General features: G+C 31.8%; 2 protein-coding genes across 5 annotated transcripts; both read left to right on the forward strand.

The window, feature by feature from the left end:
• Positions 1-1,666: 1,666 nt before the first annotated feature.
• LOC118037968 (transcription factor bHLH68) lies at positions 1,667-5,326 on the forward strand. Of its 2 annotated transcripts, XM_035044162.2 has the most exons (8): positions 1,667-2,244; positions 2,646-2,970; positions 3,173-3,244; positions 3,465-3,530; positions 3,778-3,843; positions 4,021-4,080; positions 4,241-4,285; positions 4,858-5,326. In XM_035044162.2, exons 1-8 carry the CDS (start codon positions 2,069-2,071, stop codon positions 4,984-4,986), a joined length of 939 nt encoding a protein of 312 aa, XP_034900053.1. In that variant the 5' UTR covers positions 1,667-2,068; the 3' UTR covers positions 4,987-5,326. The 2 variants fall into 2 exon arrangements, with proteins under 2 accessions (XP_034900053.1, XP_034900054.1); XM_035044163.2 differs by lacking the exon at positions 4,241-4,285 and having other exon boundaries at positions 1,669-2,244.
• A 10,313-nt stretch (positions 5,327-15,639) lies between these two features.
• Positions 15,640-19,095, forward strand: LOC118037970 (probable inactive nicotinamidase At3g16190). 3 transcript variants are annotated; one of them, XM_073407912.1, is made up of 5 exons: positions 15,646-15,842; positions 15,971-16,084; positions 16,496-16,730; positions 16,857-16,973; positions 18,694-19,095. In XM_073407912.1, the coding sequence occupies exons 1-5, from the start codon at positions 15,789-15,791 to the stop codon at positions 18,738-18,740; spliced, it is 567 nt and encodes a 188-aa protein (XP_073264013.1). In that variant the 5' UTR covers positions 15,646-15,788; the 3' UTR covers positions 18,741-19,095. The 3 variants fall into 3 exon arrangements, with proteins under 3 accessions (XP_034900056.1, XP_073264013.1, XP_034900055.1); XM_035044164.2 differs by having other exon boundaries at positions 15,651-15,842; positions 18,667-19,095; XM_035044165.2 differs by lacking the exon at positions 15,971-16,084 and having other exon boundaries at positions 15,640-15,842; positions 18,667-19,095.
• Positions 19,096-21,360: the final 2,265 nt, after the last annotated feature.

A 21,360-nucleotide genomic window follows, 5' to 3' on the forward strand; every position in this document is an offset into this window, starting at 1 on the left:
TCATTGGTTTACTATTTTTGATTATTTAGTTAATTTCAATTATTTTCTCAATGTTTCTTTATAAATTCATTCCTAACTGTAATTTTTTTCTTTTAATTCTTTTTTTAAAATATATTTTTTGAAATAATTTATTTATTTATTTATATTTTTTGAGAGGTCAGAAATTGAGTTGTAACACTAGTCTAAAATAAATTATATTTACCACATTGAATCTCACACTTTGGTTTGAAACTAGGAGTTATACTTCATAATTAAATGGTAATTAAATTGATTACTATATATATATATTGATCCATTTATAATTTTAAAAAATAATAAATTATGAATTAGTGGATAATGATTATATGAGTATTTTAGTAAGGAAAAGAAGATGACAGAGGCATTCAATACTCCTAGGAAAGTTTTTCCATCATCATTGTTTTCTATTTCATATGATGAATTCACAAACTTTTTCAAGTGCTAATTTTATATTGGATACAAAGTTCTTTGAGGTCAAACATGATCCTTGAGTGCAAGTTCCATTATATGTATATTTCTCCAAACTCATCACTTTATGTATACCCCTTCTACTGTCTGAAACGGCACCCGCAAATATTAATATACATAGATTTATCTCAGTATATGTATGTATGTATGTATAGGAGTGTATGATAATATTCGTACACCAATTTCTATGAAGTACTGCTGCTGGTACTCTTATATTTTGGATCGACCATAAATTAACCTGCAGCTGCATCATTTACATTCAATTTGTGGGCCTGTTAATGTTTTTTCCAGTCAAAGGATTGCCAATATCCTATGATTTTCACCGTTGCATTATCATTACATTGAAATCAACTGGAACAAAGTTTTTTTTTCATGCTACAAGGCAACAAATCATATGCTCCAAGATCACATTGCTATTTTCGCAGCATCTGAACACGTTCACTTTCTGCTTATCCTATATCCAGAATATATATATCCATATCAAGCCACATTATTAATATATTCATAACTTAAATTGCAGTGCTTCAATCATAATACAGCGTCCTGCATAAAATGTAAAGCATAATGTACGTCGGGTTGCACATTATAAAAAAAGTCTCTGAATCATTAGAAAAAGGCTGGAGCATGAGACATCCTTAATCTTGATGAATGTATTTAATTTTCTTGGGTTCGATTATTAATGCGCAGACCAGATCATGTGTGCACAAATTCATGGAAATTTCTTCGACTGAAGCAGACGCATAACACTAACTTAGAGACCTCCAAATTCGTAGAGTATTGTACCCTAGAAATCTCTTTCTGCTTGGGAATGTGCAAAAAGCAACCTCATAAACACAATAAAAAGCAGCAGCTTGAGTGATATATATATATATATATATATATATATATAATATATATATATATATATATATATATATATATATAATAGTACATATCGTATGAGGTGTGGGGTAAAAACTTTTTCCAATAAGCCTGTCGCATTGTAGTGAAATTGTTGGGTCTACATAGATTTGGTGTTTCTCTTCGCTCACCTGCATTATTGCACTTGCAAAGAGAAAGCATGATAAATATCAAATTGATAAATACTGTCATTATACCCTAATCCCACTCTAACTCTCCTATATCTATCTCCCAAGAAAATTAATCCCAATGTACTACCCCAAATCAAGGGAGATGGTACAAAACCATTAGTTTATGGATTGAAGACACTGCCCACCAGCTTTTCTTGCCCCACTTTATAATAAAGCTAAAGCAGTGGGAATAAAAAAGAATACTACATGAGTGAAAGAAGAAGAAAAGAGAAGGAGACATATGTAAAGCTCCTTAACCCCACATCTCTATAAAAATTCTTTGAGGACAAAGGCTCAAGTTTTCTTCAGCCTCATCTGAGAAAGCAAACAGGACACTCAAAGCTTTAGCAAAGGGCTTTTATGGGTGCATAAACGGGGAAATACGACAAAGTGATCAAGAAAGCGAAAAAAAAAAACAGAGCAAGGGGAAAAGTTTTAAATTTTTATGGTTCTCTTTGAAGGCATGAATTGAAGTGTGTTTTTTGCAGAGGATCATCACTGAAAAGCTAACGATGGCAGGAAACCCTAGCTGGTGGAGCATGCATCCACCTTCACAGCAACCTTCTGCTTTGTTATCATCTTCTCCATCTAGCTTCCCTTCCCCATATGTACTTGGATCTTCTCCATTCCCTTTGAATTCTCTGCCTGATAACCAAGAGCTTCCACAGTCATGGAGCCAGCTACTTTTGTATCTCTCTCTCTCTCTCTCTCTCTCTCTCTCTCTCTCTCTCTCTCTCTCTCTCTCGCCAGTTCATCTTGTTAATACGTAACATGCTACACTTAATCCATAGATTCATTTTAATTTTTATTCTACTAATCATATTTCATTTTTGTTTCACACTATCTTTCTTATCTCCCTTTTTTTTTTGTTGCTGGATTTTTGTCCTTTCTTTTCCTAAAAGTTCAAAGCCTTTCACATATTACATGAGTTTTCAATAGATTTTTGATCTAGAAATTTGGCTCCTTAAATATCTTTATCTTGAGTGTGTCTGTTGGATTTTTCCTTGTATACAGCTAGCAGGCATGCTAATCACAGATCATCTTGACCTGGATTTTAAGGTTTCATTAATTTGGTTATTTGCTTGTCAGGGGTGGTTCGTCAGGAGATGAAGATAGGTACGGTCTGAGTCAATTTCAGCCTAAAAAGTTGGAAAATTGGGAAGACCAAATATTAAGTCCGTCTCCAAGTATTTCTTTGGATGCTGATGTAAAGCAAGAGGTTTCCCACAATAGCAACTTATATGGTCATGGGGAAGAAGACTTTCAGGCAGCTAGGCCCACAGCTTGGCCACAAGCGATGCCGGTCTCTTCCCCTAGGTCTTGCGTCACAAGTTTAAGTAGTAGTACTAGTATATTAGACTTCTCTTACAACAAGGCAGATGGGGCAAGTCAGCATCCAGATCAGTCATCTGAGGTACGATGTATAGAAAACAAACTTCAGTTAATTTATTGGAGTAATTAAGCTCTCTCTTTATATATATATATATAGTCTCCATTTTCATAGCATATATATATGATCAATTGTTGAGTCATATAAATTCTAGCCAGCCAGCTCTCGGTTAGTTCTTCACCTGGGTTTCTCATTTTTCTTCTGTTTTCCCCCCCTTTTCTGCTAGTGTAACAGTACAGCCACAGGTGGAGTGTGTAAGAAGGCTAGGGTTCAACCCTCTTCAAGCCAACCTCTTAAGGTGAAATGACACGCAGAATCTCTCTAACTTTCTCTCGATGTGCGCGCACCTGCCTGTTTGTGTCTCTGGGCGTCTAGTGTCTTTCTCGATTGTCTATTTCTTTGAGCATGTGTGATTCTTCTGCTATGGTTCATCTATTAAAAAAATATGATAGTTTTATCAGAAACCTAGCTAGTGCTCTATGATTTTCTAATATATTTTGTTTTTACCATGGAGTCAGGTGAGGAAGGAGAAGTTAGGTGATAGAATAACAGCTCTTCACCAAATGGTTTCTCCTTTTGGAAAGGTAAATGCACAATAAAACCCCCACTTCCTGATCTGCAAACTAAACAGAAAGAATTAATTATGAACTAACAGTTTTTTTTGTTAAAAAAACAGAAGGCAGATTTATTTATTTTTTCCTTTTAAATTTTGCACTGATAAAACTTTTCTCTCTGTAGCCCTTTATCTTTAGTCGTTTGGCTCTCTCCTTTTAACATTAAAGAAGATAAAAAAGATGACTTGGAGTATGATGATATGTTCCTCTTTTGCAGACTGACACAGCTTCAGTCTTGTTAGAAGCTATTGGGTATATCAGATTCCTTCAGGGTCAAATTGAGGTGATGTTTCTTCGACATATAATATATATTCTCTGCAAGCAGCTCAGAATCAGTGAGAAGCTGCAGTTAATGTGTTCAATTAGTCCTTCTTTTTCTACTAATGTTTTAGTTATGGAAGTTATAAAATCTCTTATTCTCTCTTTTTTTCTGTCTCCTCCGCCCCCTTGATTTTTGCAGGCTCTTAGCTCCCCTTACATGGGCACTGCCTCACCAAATATGAGGACCCAGCAACAATCTGTAAGTACTTGTATATATAACTGTTCCTCATTCCCAATGCAAGAGTACCAAGATCCTCTCTCTCTCCTTACATGCTCACGTGTGACTAGGCAAGTATGGCTAATTGTGTTTAAAAAATAAAGATAGTTTAACTAACGAGGGGGGAGGATTTTCTTGCTAGGTTGAAGAAGAGAGAAATAGTGCATTTTCTGAAGACATGCGTCAGGTATCGCTTTATTGGATCCATCACTTCTATAAAAGCAACTAGGGATGGTTTGTATGCGGAAAGCATATATGCTAAAAACTGTATTTTAGTATTCATATAATGAATAGCAGTGAAAGAATAAGGTTCCTAGCTTTATGCATATATATTTATCAACTTAAGAGCATAATCTGGGACTACTTTAGGTTTACTACTTAGTTGGGAATCAAAGAAGCATTGGGAAAGATGGATAATGTTTATATATATTATTGTTCTCTTCCATGCTTTGATTTCCATTAAGCTGTTGAATGACATCGGCCGGGAAACATAAAGGAGCTCCTAACATGAAGCTTCCTTTTCTTTGTCTAGCATCTTCATACTAAAACACGTTTTGGTCTATAGATTAGCTTGCAATCATCATGATTCTTACCCTCATTAATTATGACTCTTGATTATTGTTGTCGCCTTTGAACATTGAATTAATTAGCTACATAGTTTGAAGAGTTTGTTTACAAGAATATAGCATTTGTTAATTAGTACCTTCGCATATTTTTGTTAAAATTTATGTGTATATATTTATTGGATCATATTTGCAGGATAATCAAGATCAGGCAAAGGACTTGAGGAGTAGAGGACTGTGCTTGGTTCCCGTGTCCTGTACTCAGCATGTTGGAAGTGACAACGGTGCCGATTACTGGGCTCCCGCTATCGGAGGAGGGTTTTGACCGATGTAATATGATTCCGAGGCCGTTTCAAAGTTTCAGAGAATGATATAACATCATGAGCAGTCACTCTGCTGCAACATTCCAAGGCTGATTGCTCATGATGGTATGCTATTCTAATTAGAAATGGCCATTAATTGTTTCTGAACCCTCTCTAGCTAGCAGGTTTCACACTATCTGTCTGTTGATGTTTTCTTTGAGCTATTTTTGTAGAGCTCCTTGAAATTGAAGTTCAATTAGCATCTCAAAATGCTTTTTCCAGGATTAGCATTCTTTCTTCTTATGTTATTGAATAGTGGAATGGCTTCTGCCCCCCTATTAAATGTAACTGCTTGTTTTCCTATTCGTTTATCTTCTACTTTCTTATTCTCATGAAGGAATTTGGATGCAATAAGGGTGTTTTACAGCTATCTTTATGAAAGGACCAAAAAGCAAAGATAAATACACTTTGGCTATTTCTCCTTGTAGATAAATTAAACCAAAATAAAAGAATCAAAATAATTTATATCAACAAAGTATCGATCTTAAACTTAGGTATCTAAATTAATCTATTTATTTTATTTCAAATGATCATGGACCAAATATGTTTCGATGTGAATAAATTTTAAATCTTTCGAGATCTCTTCTATCTACAACATTTTAGGTCTTCCTTTCCTCCTTATCCCTTTGTAGTACTCCTCTCTACTTTCAATTTTATCTATAATTAAAGGGTTACATGGACGTTTAGATAGATGCGATCATCTCTAATCTTTATCATTGATACAGGGATTGTAGAAATATGAAGTAGAAGTAGTTCACTCACAAAAAAAAAAAAAAAAACAGTTTATGTTAATCATTTTAAGGTACAGAATAAAAAACATACAAGTGTAAATAATTGACCACTCTAAATATACAGAAATATATAAATTTACTCACCACTTTAAAGATACAAATTAATGAATAAAAGTTCACCACTCATAAAAAATACAAAATTGAATAGGGTACTAAAAGGCCAAGTCAAAGAGTTTTACTTAAATTTTGACCAAAAGATGCTTGATATATAGTTTAAATGATCATTATATTCTTGAAACAACCTTTTAATAGTAGGCATAAACTAAAATGACATAATTAAGACCAAAACAAATGACATTCACAAAAAACTAGATAAATAATAACTAACAAATACTTTTTATTTATTGAAAATACAATCAAACTCATAGAAAGCTTAAAAACTAAAGAGACACAGACAACTTCTTGTAAAACCTCTAAGCATGCATAATTGGATAATCTAAAAAGATCACATTCTAAATTTTAAAACTACATAAAATAAAGTTATTTTTCCATGCAATGAAGAGATGCAAATTCAGGCTCAAAGTAAACAACATCAAGAACTTCATTAATTTCCATCACCAACTTAAACTCAAGTAACCCAACATCAATAGGACCATTAGAGAACACTCTTGTTTCATACATTTTCTTCTACATACTTTTATGTTACAGTATATCCATCTTATATATTTATCTCTACAACATCTATTTTATACAGCCTTATCAATGTTTCATAGTACGCACCTTTTTTAGGGTCTTTTAACACACCTGCAACACTTCTCTACTTCAGTCACTTTACTTTAATTTTATAAGTTACATCCTTATTGATTACTATATTCTTTTAAATTTGTTTATACAAAAAATAAATATCTACATGTCATCCAAATAAAAACAATGATTATTCATAACCAAACAAAAAAGAAAAGAAAAGATGAAATCAATCATGAACAGTGCAATAGATTAAGAGTTATGATTGACCAAGAAAAAGTGATTGATTGCAGTAACAAGAGTTCAAGTAATCAACCATAGGTTTAGTCCCATTTAGAATGAGAGGACTCAATAAATTAAAATGATCAATGTTATAAATTAGTAAGGATTCATGTAGTTATTAGTATAATGTTAAGATAGAGTTGAATTTATTTTATGGTTTATCATGTAATCTTCTTATATGATATAAATAAATTGATACAGATTAGATTTAAGTATTTATATGAAACTCTCACACTCTAACAATATATATAGGTCATACCAATTACTAGAAAAGAGGGCAGCTCTATATATGCAATTTCAATACAATTTTCTTTATGGTTTTTATTGTTTTGTTCACAGCTTTTTTTTTTTATTATTATTTTTATACTTGAGGTTTTTCAGTTTCTTTCTCTCCTTCTTAAACCTATCTTTTCCATGTGTGGTTTTGCTTCATTCTGCTTGATTTTGCGAGGTTATTGTTGGTTTCCTCTCAAGATTAAGTTTCTATTATGTAATTTATCCTACTTAAAAGGTAGAAATAGTTAACTAGTAAATATATTGATTAGAAGAATATCTATGATCAATATATTGGCATGTTTGGAGGGATAAATATCAATATCCATTCTATTAAACAATAATCATGTCATTTTTTCCAACATCATTGCCTCTACTAATTACTGGTGAGTAAGTTGGTGTTTCCATACCTTCAACATAACCTCAAGGTTATATGTGTAAATGCAAGATAAGTTGTCCAACATATTTTGAACTCTAATATTTCATTAAGGCATTTGTGATATTTTTGTCTCTTTTAGAGAATTCCAAAAAAGATTTCCCTTGGGGTGATTATAGTCAAAGGTTATTATTCAAGAAATAATTTTCAATGGCTCAAACATGGACAATAATTGATAATTTTTTTAATTTTATAAAGGGATTGTTAAAGATGACATTTCTTCATTTCAAATCCAAACTTGCTTACGTTAATAAATGTTAGCATTATTCTAGGAAAACTGGTTGGTCAACTTTAAAGAAGATGTTGTGAGGCAGGTAGGTCCTTAACCTAAAAATGCATCATTCATGTAATTGAAATATTGATTTTGTTTTGGACACAACTTTATATCAAGCAAGGTTTTTGATAGGGAGATGTAATGGAAATTTTTATGATTTTTTATAAGGATATGTGTAAGGCTTTGTCTCTTTATTTGTATCAACGGTGGATAGGGATTCTTTTCTTTCTGTTTTTTAGTTTTAAAAAAGGTGGGGATTGCCCCTTAGCATTTGTATAATTCATTTTGGAGTCCGACCAAATTTAGTAATTTTTTCATTTTATTTATTTGATTATAGATAAGAACAAAATGTCAATGTACTTCAAAAGAACATTTAGGGATTTTAAAGCAACAATAAAATTAAGAAAGTATATTTTATTAAAAGTGCAATGTGGTTCCCAAGACACGTGAAAAGCAAAATACAAAAAAATGATCTCAAAGACCCTGCTTATAAAATTTTGCTTGCAAAGTAAGGTTGTGACATCTATCTCATCTTCATATTAGGTATTCCAACTCAAACCTCTATGGCTTTCAAAGTTGACTCATATGTGAGCTTGTTGTATTCCTTGAAAAGAAACCTATACCTCCCAAATAGGCTTAATTTTAAATTCTCTAGTGGAGTAGTCATTTTGTCGCGCCTTGATGGATGTCGTGATGGGACCTGAAATGTATATAGCATAAAATTGGGAGTCGTCACCTAGTAATTAAAGGAAACTAGGAATCCTAAAAATTAGCACTTGTTCCAGAGATTCATGTAAAGGGTTAGTTATGTGTAACAGAAGAACGACGTCACCTTTAGAGCATCTTTTCTTACAAAGACTTACATTTACTATGTTTTTCTCCTAAATTTGTATTTTCATTTGCTTGTAATTATCCTAATTATTTGTATCTTTCTTTGTTTTTTAAAGTTTTAAATTATTTTTATGAAAACATTAATGTTAGTCCCTAAAATAGAAAACTCGTCGATTTTGTTATTTAAAAAAACAATCAATCATCCCCTTAAAAATGAGATTTGTCTTTCGTAAAGTTTTGACATCGGTACCTATATATAAAAAAAAGTTGTCACTTAAGTTGTTTATACTATGAGAATTGGACCGTAAAGATGGTAAAATGGGATTGGACTTTGGACCATTTATTTTTGTTATTTTTTAATTAATTTTTTACATAAAAGTTATTACTAAAACAAATCATGACTTATACAATATATAAATCAAGTATACAATATTGATACATAAATAAATAAATAAATAAATAAAATAATTATTTGGAGGTTTGAAATTGATCCTTAGCATGTAAAAACACCAAAAAATGCTGAAAATTACCATTAGGCCATGTGGCACGTGTGCAATCCACGTGCCAGCTATTTAAGTCTTCCAAGATGTGTCGTATGTGTTTACAATGTGCCAATAGATAAATCCCGAGAATAAAATAGAGCATGGAATAAAGAAAATTAATTAATCTCTCATGTTAAACTTATATGGAGAGAAGGGTTGAGGATTGTTAGGTTTTTTTTTTAGTTATGTTAGATTGAATTTTCATGAGGAAAGGAAGATTAGGGAGGATATGAGGGCTGTAGGTTCAGCTAACCTAAAGAGACTACTAAGTTCATGGTTTTATGAGTCTTTTTTTTTATTATTTTTTATCGTGGGTTGGTGATGTTTATTGGTGTAAAAGTAGAACTTGGTGGTCAAGACAAAATTGTGGTGGTGTTATTGGAGGTGCTGTTGAGGTGCCATGAGAGGTGCTATCATTGTTAAGATCGTGTGGTTTGATTTGGGTTAGTGCTCATTGGTCTAGGAAGTTCGTGTTTTTCTTGGGTTTGTTATTAATCATATTTATGGAAGAACTTGTTGGGTTTTAGTGAGGGAAAATAGACTGATAGCGAGTGGTTTGAATGGATGTGATGTTAATTTTAAGGGAAAACCCACTCATCATCCAATTAAGTTAAACTAATTAAATTCAATCCATTTAATTCATGTTCTAAGTTTGATTTTGTTCAAATCAATTCATTTTAGTCTAGAATCCAATTAATCAATCCTAGCATTAATCCTAGATTTCAATCTCCTAATTCCCATCCTTAAAATCCTAAATTTCAGCAAAGCAATCAATTCAAATCTAAAATCTAGTTCTTTAATCAACTAAGAAAATCAAACCCCTCAAACCCTAAAAACCAACTAAATTGGACTAGATTGAAACAAAAAGACTAAAACAAAGTTATATAAATAGGTAATTGGTCCTCGAAATGTTTCTTCCTTTTCATTACAATCCTTGGCTTTTGAAATTTTTTGATTTTATTCAATTAAGAAGTTTAATATTGAACTTTCTTTCAATTTAAACACTAAATTGAATTAATTGATCTTTCCAATTTCAATTTAGTCCTTGGTTTCCTAAAATTCCATAATCTCATTGCTCTTTTCAATTGTGTCCCTAATTAAATCAATTTATTATTCTAGATTTACCATTTAATGTAAAATCATAATTGGTTATTCTATACTTCATTTTGAAACCAAATTGACTTCAAATTTCAAATTACTTTTTAAATTAAGCCCTCCATTAATGTCTAACTTGGCTATTTGTTTTAAAACCATTATTGAATTTCCAAATTTCTTTCACTCTTATTATCCAAATTAGGCCCCATTTTTTTTTTTTTATCAATTTCCTCTTCAATTTCAACCTCAATTATGACCCAAAAATATTCCAAACTTTATTATTTTTACTATGATGCTCAATTATTCCCCAACTATTTTTTTATTTTTATTTTTATTTTTATATATTTTTGTATTTTTTTCATGTTTGTATTTTATATGATTTTTTAAGATTTCTTGACAAAAAAATTTTAAAAAAATGAATAAAATAATAAAATGATTAAAAATAACTAAAATTTTTACTGAAAATACATATTTTTTTGGATTAGTTGTGCAAGGAAAAAATACATCATTCCTAGTGCACCCTACCTACAGTAAGCTGCATTGTTAATGTAAAACATGTTTCTATTTATTGGTCTCATCTAAGGTTTAAAACATATCTCTTTTCATGAAGAAGTCACTACCTTATTAAGATATATAATATATCTAACACAAGGTTATTTTTTTTTCTTAGCGGAAAACATAATGACTAATCTAGTTGGTCCATCTAAGTTACTAAATGTGAGCTTAACTCAATGAATGATCATATCAAGCCAAGACTGTGGGTTATAATATCATACCAAGCTAGAAATATATCTATATATTAGAATCCTTCCTAGCTTGGATAGTCTTACTAGGTCAATATACTTGTAATGTTTGCACCATAATTTTAAAACCCAACTCAGGCTAAGCTTCGGGTCCTGAATCAAAAGGGTTAACCAAAAAAATATTTTATGATGAAAAATATAGAGCAAATTTTTAGTGAAATTGACTTTTCATTGTTTGGATGCTGGCAATATAATTGGTCCAATTCTAGTTGGACCTTATTATCATGTCATTTTAAAGCATAGAAACACCCATCTTAAATTAACAAAATTATAGATTAACTTGTCTTCTTGAATAAGATCCCTCATTATATCTATCGCATGTATGCGAGAGGCATCAAGGGGTCATTGAGAGTCGCCACCTAGTTCTTTGGTTTAGGGTCATTAGAAAATCCGAGTGTATTGATTTTCTCAGAGATTTAAAGGAGAAGGAATTTGTTGTGTCTAGGGAAGGTATTAACATTCTCAGCATACCGTACCTGAGATAAGCAACTTTATGTCATTTGATGTGGTTTAGAGGGTTTTATGGTTTTATGATTGGTGGTCTATATATGGCTTAGGATTAAGATTTATTTGTTTGAATAAACCTAGTGTTAAGAATTTATTATGGGCTCGTATACCTAAATAAATTCTTATGAAAAAGTTAATTTTTATAATTTGTATTTTATGGTTAAAAATAATCCTAATTAAAATTGATGAATATTTAGAATAACTCTGAGAATTTTCTAGTCAACTCTTAATATTTAAATACCAGCCTTGCTTGGAGGTCCAACATTTATACCTGAATATTTAACCATTAATCCTTATGAATTAAAAAATTGGTGATTATTGAAATATTGACCAAATTTTCATAGGTTCAATAAATTGATTATCAAGTCCAAAATTCATGCTAAGAAAAAAAAATGTACTATGTATTTTATGTTTTTAACAAGATATGCTTTTTTTTTTTTTTTTTGGTATTTCTCAGAGACTTGGTTGTATGCAATACAAAAAGAATTTTCAAAAAAATTTAAAAGAGGTTTTACCGAACACATTCTTAAACTTAAAATTAATTTAAAAAAAAAAAAAACAACAACATCCAAACGAAGCTTAAAGGAAAATTTGATTGTTATATTTTACCCGATTGGTTGACTTGGCTGGGTTAGCCTAACTGAGTTGACTTAGAAACAAACCTAAAAAAAAAAAAAAATATAAAATAGATCAAACTTCAGAAGAACATAAAAACTTAATAAAATTATGAATCAATTGCATAAAAGACATAAAAACTTAATAACAAGATATGATTTTTTTTTTTTTTGTATTTTTAAGAGACTTGGTTGTATGTAATATGCAAAAGCTTTGTATATTTGTAGGCTTCTTGAAATAAAAACTATCTCAAAAAAAAAATTTAAAAAAGGTCTTACCAAACACATCCTTGAAACCCAAATTCAATTTAAAAAAAAAAAAAAAACAGCATCCAAACAAAGCCTAAAGGCAAATCTAATTGTTTTTTTACCCGATTGGTTGACATGGCTGGGTTAGCCTAAATGAGTTAACTTAGAAATAAACTTTAAAAAAAAAAATCAAAACTAAAACAGATCAAACTTCACAAGAACATAAAAACTTAATAAAATTTCAGCCAAAACGGATCAAATGCATAACAGATAAAAAAAAACTAAAGAACATTCAAAGGCATCATTATAAACACAAATCTCCATCTATACATGATATCAAACAAAAAGAGGTATGGTTATGTTCGCCATCACATATAGAACAAGAATCAAGGGTTCATTCGCTTCAATTGTCACTAGATTAATATGATTTTGCCGAAATGAATTTCGGTTCAAAACTAAAACCCAAAGATTAAAACCTTTTAAATGTGTTATTGATACATAAAACTCCTAGATTATTTACTAACAATAACGGACAAACTTGTATAAACTAGAAATTAATTGAAACAAGCTCTAAAACTAGTACCTAATGCAATATTCAACCAATGAATTTCCAAAACCCAAAACGCAGAAACCCAGAAAAAGCTAAAAGCACCTAAAATGACCATTTTAAGCCTTTTAAGCATGTTTTTCTTATTTTCATATACCACATTTATTAATGGTGAATATTATTTGAACCAAAGAAACTATAAGACAGAACAAAAACTAAAAAATGCATGGATTTCTCAATTTTCAAAACTAGCAAATCAAAACAGAAGGCATGTTTAATCAATTAAAGCTTTAAAATTCAACTTTTGTTATTCCAAAAGACTAAGTTAACAACCCAAAACACCAGCACTAACTCTCTATCACAGAAAATGAGCATTCTCTTCGCTATCATTTTGGTATTTATAAAATTAAAACAAACATGTAATGCAATATGTAAAACCAAGTAACAATATGTCAAAACATTCAAAACTTTACACTGAACACTAGAGATCAATTCAGTAGGCCCCATGGACTCCATTTTCAAGATTTAAAAGTATATACCTTTTCAGCTTAAAAACCTTCAAATTTGGATTGATATTTTGATATTACCCTCCTTCTTCTTTATCTTTAGACCTCCCAAGACATAGCTACAGCTTCCAAGTTCCTTTGGACCAACTTGCTTGCTCCTTTGCTAAAATTTCTCTTCCCCTTCATTTTGCCCTCCCCTTTTTTTTTTTTGCCTTTCTTTACTACTAGATCCTTTCCTTTTATAGATGGGTTTAGGTCTTCTAGATGGGTTTGTTAGGTATCTAATAGACTAAAACCTAGCTGGTTTTGCTATAGAACCAATGTTTTGGGTTTAGGTGGTTTTGTAAGAAACTTAGATACCATGATGAGGTGTTTTCTATCTTTAGATCTAGAGAAAAAGGTTTTAAACCTTTAATGGGAACCTTTGGGGTTTTCTAAGTGGAGCACATAAAAAAGTTGGGTGGTTTTCTATAAATGGATGTCTTTGACAAGGCTGCCTAAGATAGTGATTTTTGTGGCTTGCCAAAGCAATATTGACATTAACATTGCATGAGACCACTTGAACTTGGTAGAGGAGGTGCACACCTTTTGATCATATTCATTTTTGCTTGATTTGGAGGTTTTTAACTCTATATTCAAACATTTGAAAGTGTCCACTCAAACAGCGTGATGACTGAAACTGTAATGTTGACTAACTAGGGATAAGATGTTGTGGAGATCAATGGAGAATATGGGCTATAAACATTTGATTTTAAAGACGTGAGATTGTAGAGGGCGTGTTTCTTAATTGAATGGTGATGATTACAGTCTTTAAAGTAGTCATAAATGTCACATTTATTTGCTTGAAAGTGCCTACTCAATCAACCAAAAATTAAAGAAAAAGATGCACAATACCTTGAACGACATCTTTTTAACTAACTTCTACGTATTAGGGTTTTTGATTTGGGATATGGCAATTTTCAATTTGATCCATATTCTTTCAATTTCATTTGATTTTACTTGTAATTTCCCTCTAACTTTCTAATTTCATGCAATTGTGTCCCTACCAAATTCATTTGTCAGCCCTAATTTTGAGCACTTTTTACAAGTTGATTATTGGTCTTTGATTTGTTCAATTAGACCCCCAGATGACCACCATACTTCCAATTATCTTTGATTTGACCCTTGATTTCTCTTAATTCCAGTCCCTGAAGTCACTTGTGTTTTGCAAGGTAGTCCTTAGCTCATAAATTGTTTAATTACATCCCTATTTGCTCACCAGACTTCTAATTTTATGTAATTAAGCATCTAATTTGATCAATTAAACTTTTTGAATTTCAATTTTGGTCCCTAAACTTCATTTGTTTCAATTGACATAAAAACTTACTCATAAAAGTTGATTTTTCTTGCAATTAAACCCTGAATAAATTTAATTAAACCTTTTAAAATTACAATTTAAACATCTAAAGCATTTTTACCAATGGCCCCCCTGTCAATCAAAACCCCTCGTCGAGACATATAAACAAACATCAACCTATCACATCCCTAATGCTTTTCACCTCAAATTGAAACCCTAAGAAATTCTTTCAACAAGAGAAAATAAAGCCCTAATAAATAAAACCAATAATGGATCACTTTCATGATCACAAAGATGATGAACCCAAGCGCAAGATGAACAGTGAAGAAATCTTTGATGAAGAAGAAATGCATGTCAATGCTAGTGCACTATGCAAATAAAAATAAAGAGGATGAACTTTTTTGAAAAGTGTTTGTAGTGTAACTTGTTTGGTGAAAATTAATGGGATCCTGCAAGGTCATAATTTTATAGCTCTTGGCCAAAGGCAAGATGAAGAGAAGATTTTGGTCATATTATTAGTTTTGGTTTTTGGTTTGGATAGACTTGGAGGATATGAAGACGGTTGAAAAAGATCAAAGAAAAGGTTGACGAAATGCACACTAAGATTTAGAAAAGAGATGGGAGATGTTAAAGGTATACGCGTCAGACTCGATTTTAAAACAATAGTTTGCAATTTATCTTTTTTTTTTTTAATTTAATTGATAATAAGCACAAAAACAACTTATTTTGATTAAAAAAAAGGGAAAGTGAAAGATAAAATATATTTACCCGAGTCAGCATAACTTGGGAGATACTCGCCAAATTAGCTGGAACACACTAAGGTAAGAGTAAGACAAAGACACAAGTTATTTTGAGTTGAAAAAAAAAAAATTGCTGAAATCAAATTCCTTATGTTATTTATCAACTAAAAATACACTCCTAGCCAAAGAGAACAGATGCCAAGAAGAAGAAGGCCTAGAAACTCATCCGGTCTAGCTATCGCGTAATTTGAGAAAATGAGCATGGCAGATAAATGGAACCAAACTGCTCTATTAGTCATTGACATGCAGGTCTCTCTCTTTTCTCTGAATCTTGTTTGCTACATGTGTGTGTGTGTGTGTGTGTGTGTGTGGATGTTGAATATCAAGTATTTAAATATGAAAAGAAATTTGCATCATATGTTTTTCCTTTTCTTTAGAATGATTTTATACTGGAGGATGGATTGATGAAAGTGAATGGAGGCAAAGCCATTGTCCCAAATGTGATCAAAGCTGTTGATATTGCTAGGCAGCGTGGCATCCTTGTTGTCTGGGTGGGTACTGGCTACCCTTTCTTTCTTGCTCGTTTTTTATTTCTATCTCATACCCAATTCTTCTTCTTTTCTTTTTTTCCCTTCTAACCTGTGGGTGTGATTTCCTGGGAATTATGACTATTTTCGTTTGAAATTATGGTTTTTTGTCTTTTGTTTGTTTGGGTTTTCCATTTCTAGAAAAAGAGGAATTTGGGAAGGGACTATTTTCACTTGGCTTGGTGGTCAGGAGTAGATATCATTAGTTTTTTTAATTTGCTGGGATGTTTATTTTTTGTTCAGTTTAATTTTGCATAACTGTTAATTTTATTGTTCAAGTCTAATCGTGATTGACATGAATTGGAAAACTGAGTTCATAATGCTTCTGTATGACGATGCATTGAGGTTGGCTATACTTGGATTTTGTGGCTTCAGGTTGTCCGTGAACATGATCCACAAGGGAGAGATGCCGAACTCTTTCGCAGACATTTGTACTCTCCAGGAAATGTGGGTCCCACCTCGAAGGGAAGTGTGGGAGCAGAACTGGTTGATGGTCTTGTAATCAAAGAAGGGGATTATAAGTTGGTGAAGACACGTTTCAGTGCATTCTTTGCTACTCATCTTCATTCATTTCTGCGTACTGAGGGCATTAAGAGTTTAGTAATTTCGGGTAAATGCAAATTTCAGGACTCATGAACCTAGTTTAATTGTAGTTTAATGATGATTGTTGATGAACAAGGGATTTGAGTGATTTACGCGTGCTAACAGTCTGTGATCCTTAAAATTGTTCACGTAGGGGTTCAAACTCCAAATTGCATAAGGCAGACTGTCTTTGATGCGGTAGCTCTGGATTACCAACCTGTTACTGTTATTGTTGATGCCACCGCTGCTGCTACTCCTGACATACATGATGGTACGTATTCGTTGATTGCCTGCAACTGGTTCTATCTTTTATTGATTTTTTATGCTTTTGAATGAATATTTTCAAGAATTTGACTACCATGTTGATAAATGATTGGAGCCTTGATAGGATCAGGGAAGGAGGAAAATAGGAAAGGAAAGGAAGAGGAAAACCTTGAATCAGAAAGTACATTATGTAATTAGTTTTAATTTCCTTCATATTATCTACTTTGCTAAATTTTGCATAATTTGCAACCTTTGAGATTGTTTTATATGTCGAATATTAAATTTCCCTACACAAGTTGGCTCTCCATTGTTTTTGAAACTGTAGTGATGAAGTTCAATGGGGGTCGCGTATATAGTTTAACATCTACTGCATTAAGAACTATACTGTGCATTCATGGTTGAAGTTGCTGTTAGCTTTATCAGGTTTCCTGTCCTAGACTAAGAATGCATTTTGAAGGCATTAAGTGTCTTGGAGATTTTTGTTCTGGTTCTTGGAGTTTGATAACTATTTTGGGGTACGTATAGGCAAAAAGACATTTTTATCAAGCTTCCTTTGGCATGATCGCTTAACTTATGTCTGATTTCTGGTGAATTTGAATTCTGTGAAGCAAGTACCATGAACGGACTAGCGCAATAAATCTGATCTTTGAAATTGAATCTCTCAGCAAGATGATGTAAAAATAAAATAAAAATAAATATTTGAAGCACCTATGCTTGATGTGATAAGCAAAAAGGATAGGTGAGAAAATGGAGGGAGAAACTGAGATGGTTGTTATCAGTGTAATGGTCATAGAATTTTGTGATTCAGGGATTTAAAAATGGAACACAGCAGTTATGGTAAAAGGTAAATGTGATAGAAAACCATTAGCATCACGCTATGAGGTTCAAGGAATCACTCTTTGAATATATCACACTTTCAAGAACCATAAACCAAACAGATGAATTTTTCATTGCTTCGTTGAGAATTGAAAAAACTCTTCTCTTTGCTGGTTAATACAAATCATAAGCTGATTTCTGTAACCATAATATATTCAAATCAAGGGTGATAAGGGATTTTTTCTTTATTTCATATCTTGTACTCTGTGAAGTTATAAGGAATTGGAAGTAAAAGAGTATATGTGAAGCTCTGATGTAGTGGCTTAAGCATAATGGATGAAAATATTTTGCCTGAAATTTAATGGTGTGTAGGAATTTGTGGTGTGCTGGGGAGAGATTAAGACCATAAAATATTTGTCAATAGTATTAGGGAGTTTTGATGATTTAGGACAGAAATTGTTATCTGGCTCAAAATATTTTCAAACAATCGGGTCACTTAATATAATAATCATCACAAAGCCGTTATCATTTTGCTGAGGCTTCCCTTTGGTGATATCCACAGCATCATTGATCTCTCAGCTATAACGAGATAAAAACTTGCTGTGGCTGTGTCTTGCTTGGATCTCAATAATCCTGCGATTGAGAAAGGTGGATCGATCACTGAACTACATCTTACTATCTATCCTCTCAAAGTGCTGAGAACAGTGAAAAGCAATGCATAAATGAAAACGTGCATTATCAACTCTGTTTTTATGATGTGGACATTCTTTTCTTGCTATTTACAACATTATCTTTTCATTTAGCTATCTGGACACTCTTTTCATGCTATATTGCTTTGACAATTGGCATTCATTACTGACATGGATCCCCATTTTTCGAACCAGCCAATATTTCTGACATGAAAAATATAGGAGTTGAGACCCCAACATTGCAGGAATGGTGCGGTTCTGGTGCTTGACTCACCTCATGGTCGAACGAGGTGCTGCTATCTCTGATTGTTCTTGCATTGTAGCGTTCAGGAAGAAGAAAAAAAAAGTGCTTGAAAGGAGCTATTTGCGTGGTGTGGTGAGTTGTCATGCTTGCAGTTTGTCGGGCAGCCGAATATATGTCTAAATTCTAGCGAGACAGAGAAAAAAAAAAAGTAGCTCTCTCTCTCTCCCCCCCGCCCTCTCAAAACAAATTTGAAACATTTTATTGCCTGCCTTAGTGCCTTTTGGTCCTTGCAGTTTAATTGTAATACTATTTCATATGTATACTTAATTCCTTACTTTTCTTAACACAAACAAAAATAAATAATGAACCAAATTTGTAAACATGACTCTCTCAAGAATAGATGTAAGTGGAACAAAAATATTTGATAGAAAGAAAAATAAAAGAGCAGATTCTCAAAACAAATCAAGTTATTCTAAAAATAGAATACGTTTTGGAATTGTCTATGTTTATGCACAATTATGACAATTGATTTAACATTATTTTATTTTAAAATAAACTATTTTTTTATTTTAACAGACACAACTTTTTATTTTAAATCAAATTTCTTATTCACCCCTAAGAATTAGTCATGTAAATGGAAGTTGTTTGATCAAGATAAACTTTGAGAGAAAGAGAGATTAATAGTGATATTTTTTTTTCTTTTTATTATTTTTAATAAATTAGCAGTGTTTTTGAAAGATAAATTATATATATAAAGAAAAGAAATCAAGAAAAAGAGTTATATCCCAAACCTCTAAAATATTTATCATTTTTTATCATTAAATAAATTAGCACTAGAAACACCACATGTTGGAGGGAGGAAGAAGAAGGAAAGATGGTTACCTGATCGAGAGGTGAGTGTTGTTTGGCTAGTGGCGTTGTAAGGATGATGGCCCTTAGTGGAGATGCTGGTGGAGTCTGTTGGTCTGGGAAGAAGTTCCTCTGCTGTTGTTATTGTTCACGGCTAGAATGGAGGAGAAGATCTAGCTATCGTGGGTGGTTCAGCCAAGAGAGGAGAAGTTGTTGGTATAGTGTTCACTATTGCTCATGAGGGTTGGCTTTGCTAATGTTGTTTGTGGCTGTTGGATGCTAGTGGAAGGAGATATGGAGGTTGTGGGCAACTCACAGTGCAACTAAATGAGAAAGGAGGTTGTCTTTCATTTATGGTTGAAAGAATTGTTGCTATTATTGTTCATGGTTGAAATAGAGGAGAGGATGCACATCTTTTGTTGGTGTAGTTTGTAAATGAATAAAAAAAGAAAAGATGTTTATTCGATAGTGGAAAGAAACGCTCCCTCCTAATGTTTATAAGTGTGGGTTTTTATTGTGTAGTAAATTAAATCATGGTGGAAGGACTCTCTTATTTGGCTTTCCAATGTTGTTATATGGATATTTATAATATCAAAAGATGACATTTGAGACTTGAGACTTGAAACTTAATTCATCCTTGAATTAATTTTTGTAATTAATTTTGACATTTATAACTATTGAGATAAAACTGAATAGCAGCTATTTAATTTAATTTAAAGTATAACTATTTCATGGATAGTTATACTGTTTTATAAATAGTCATACTGTTTCATCAAAAGTTATACTATTTCATGAATACTCATACTATTTAATGAACAATCATATTATTTCATCAATAGTCATTGTTTGATAAACATTCTTTCTATTTGATGAATAGTCATAGTGTTTCATCAACAATCATATTGTCATGCTTTTTCATCAACAATTATAATGTTTTATTGTTATGTTTCAAGTCTATAAAAACATGTTACTACACAGAAAACATAAACATAAAAAAAAAAAAACATATATTCTTTTCTTAGTCATATCTTCTCATTCTTTTATAGATTTAGAAGTCTTAGTTGTATCCTGGAGGTGTTGTCTTTTAATGGGATAAATAAACACCTTAAAGATAGTGTTTTCATGCCTTTAAGCCAACTCCATATTTGTTTCCATCCTATATTTTTTTTTTAACAATTTTAAGGTGTTAATTTTGATGGAGACATATATGAATTACAGCGTCAGGGTTGTTAACGATGTCAAAATTCAACTAGATCATTTTGATGGTACGAATTACACAAGGTGGTTAGCCAAGATGGTGTTCCTACTTACTTCATTAAAGATTTACTACATTCTTGACCTAAATCTGTCTACACTACCTGAACCATAAAAAGATGAATATGCCACTATTAAGATTGAAATACTAAAACGTGAAAAAGATGAAGTGTTTTGTCGAGGGCATATTTTGAATAGTCTGACAAGTCAACTTTATGACATCTTCTCCAAATTAAGGTTGTCAAAAGAAATTTGGTTGCTTTGAAAACACACTACAAGTAGAAAAAATCAGGTTCTGATCGTTTTCATGCTTTAATTTTTTTTTAGTATAAGATTACTAACAATAAGCTAATCATGAATCAAGTCCATGAAATTAAAATGCTAATATCAAAACTTAGTGATTTGGATATCAAAGTTCTTGATTCACTTCAAGTAGGGGCTATTTTATCAAAATTTCCTCCATCCTGGAATGAATAAATGAAGAAGATGTTGTATTGTATAGACAATTATACCTTTGAACAGTTTCAATCACACTTGCAAAT

This window comes from Populus alba, chromosome 3 (assembly GCF_005239225.2).
Source record: "Populus alba chromosome 3, ASM523922v2, whole genome shotgun sequence".
Lineage (NCBI taxonomy): Eukaryota > Viridiplantae > Streptophyta > Magnoliopsida > Malpighiales > Salicaceae > Populus > Populus alba.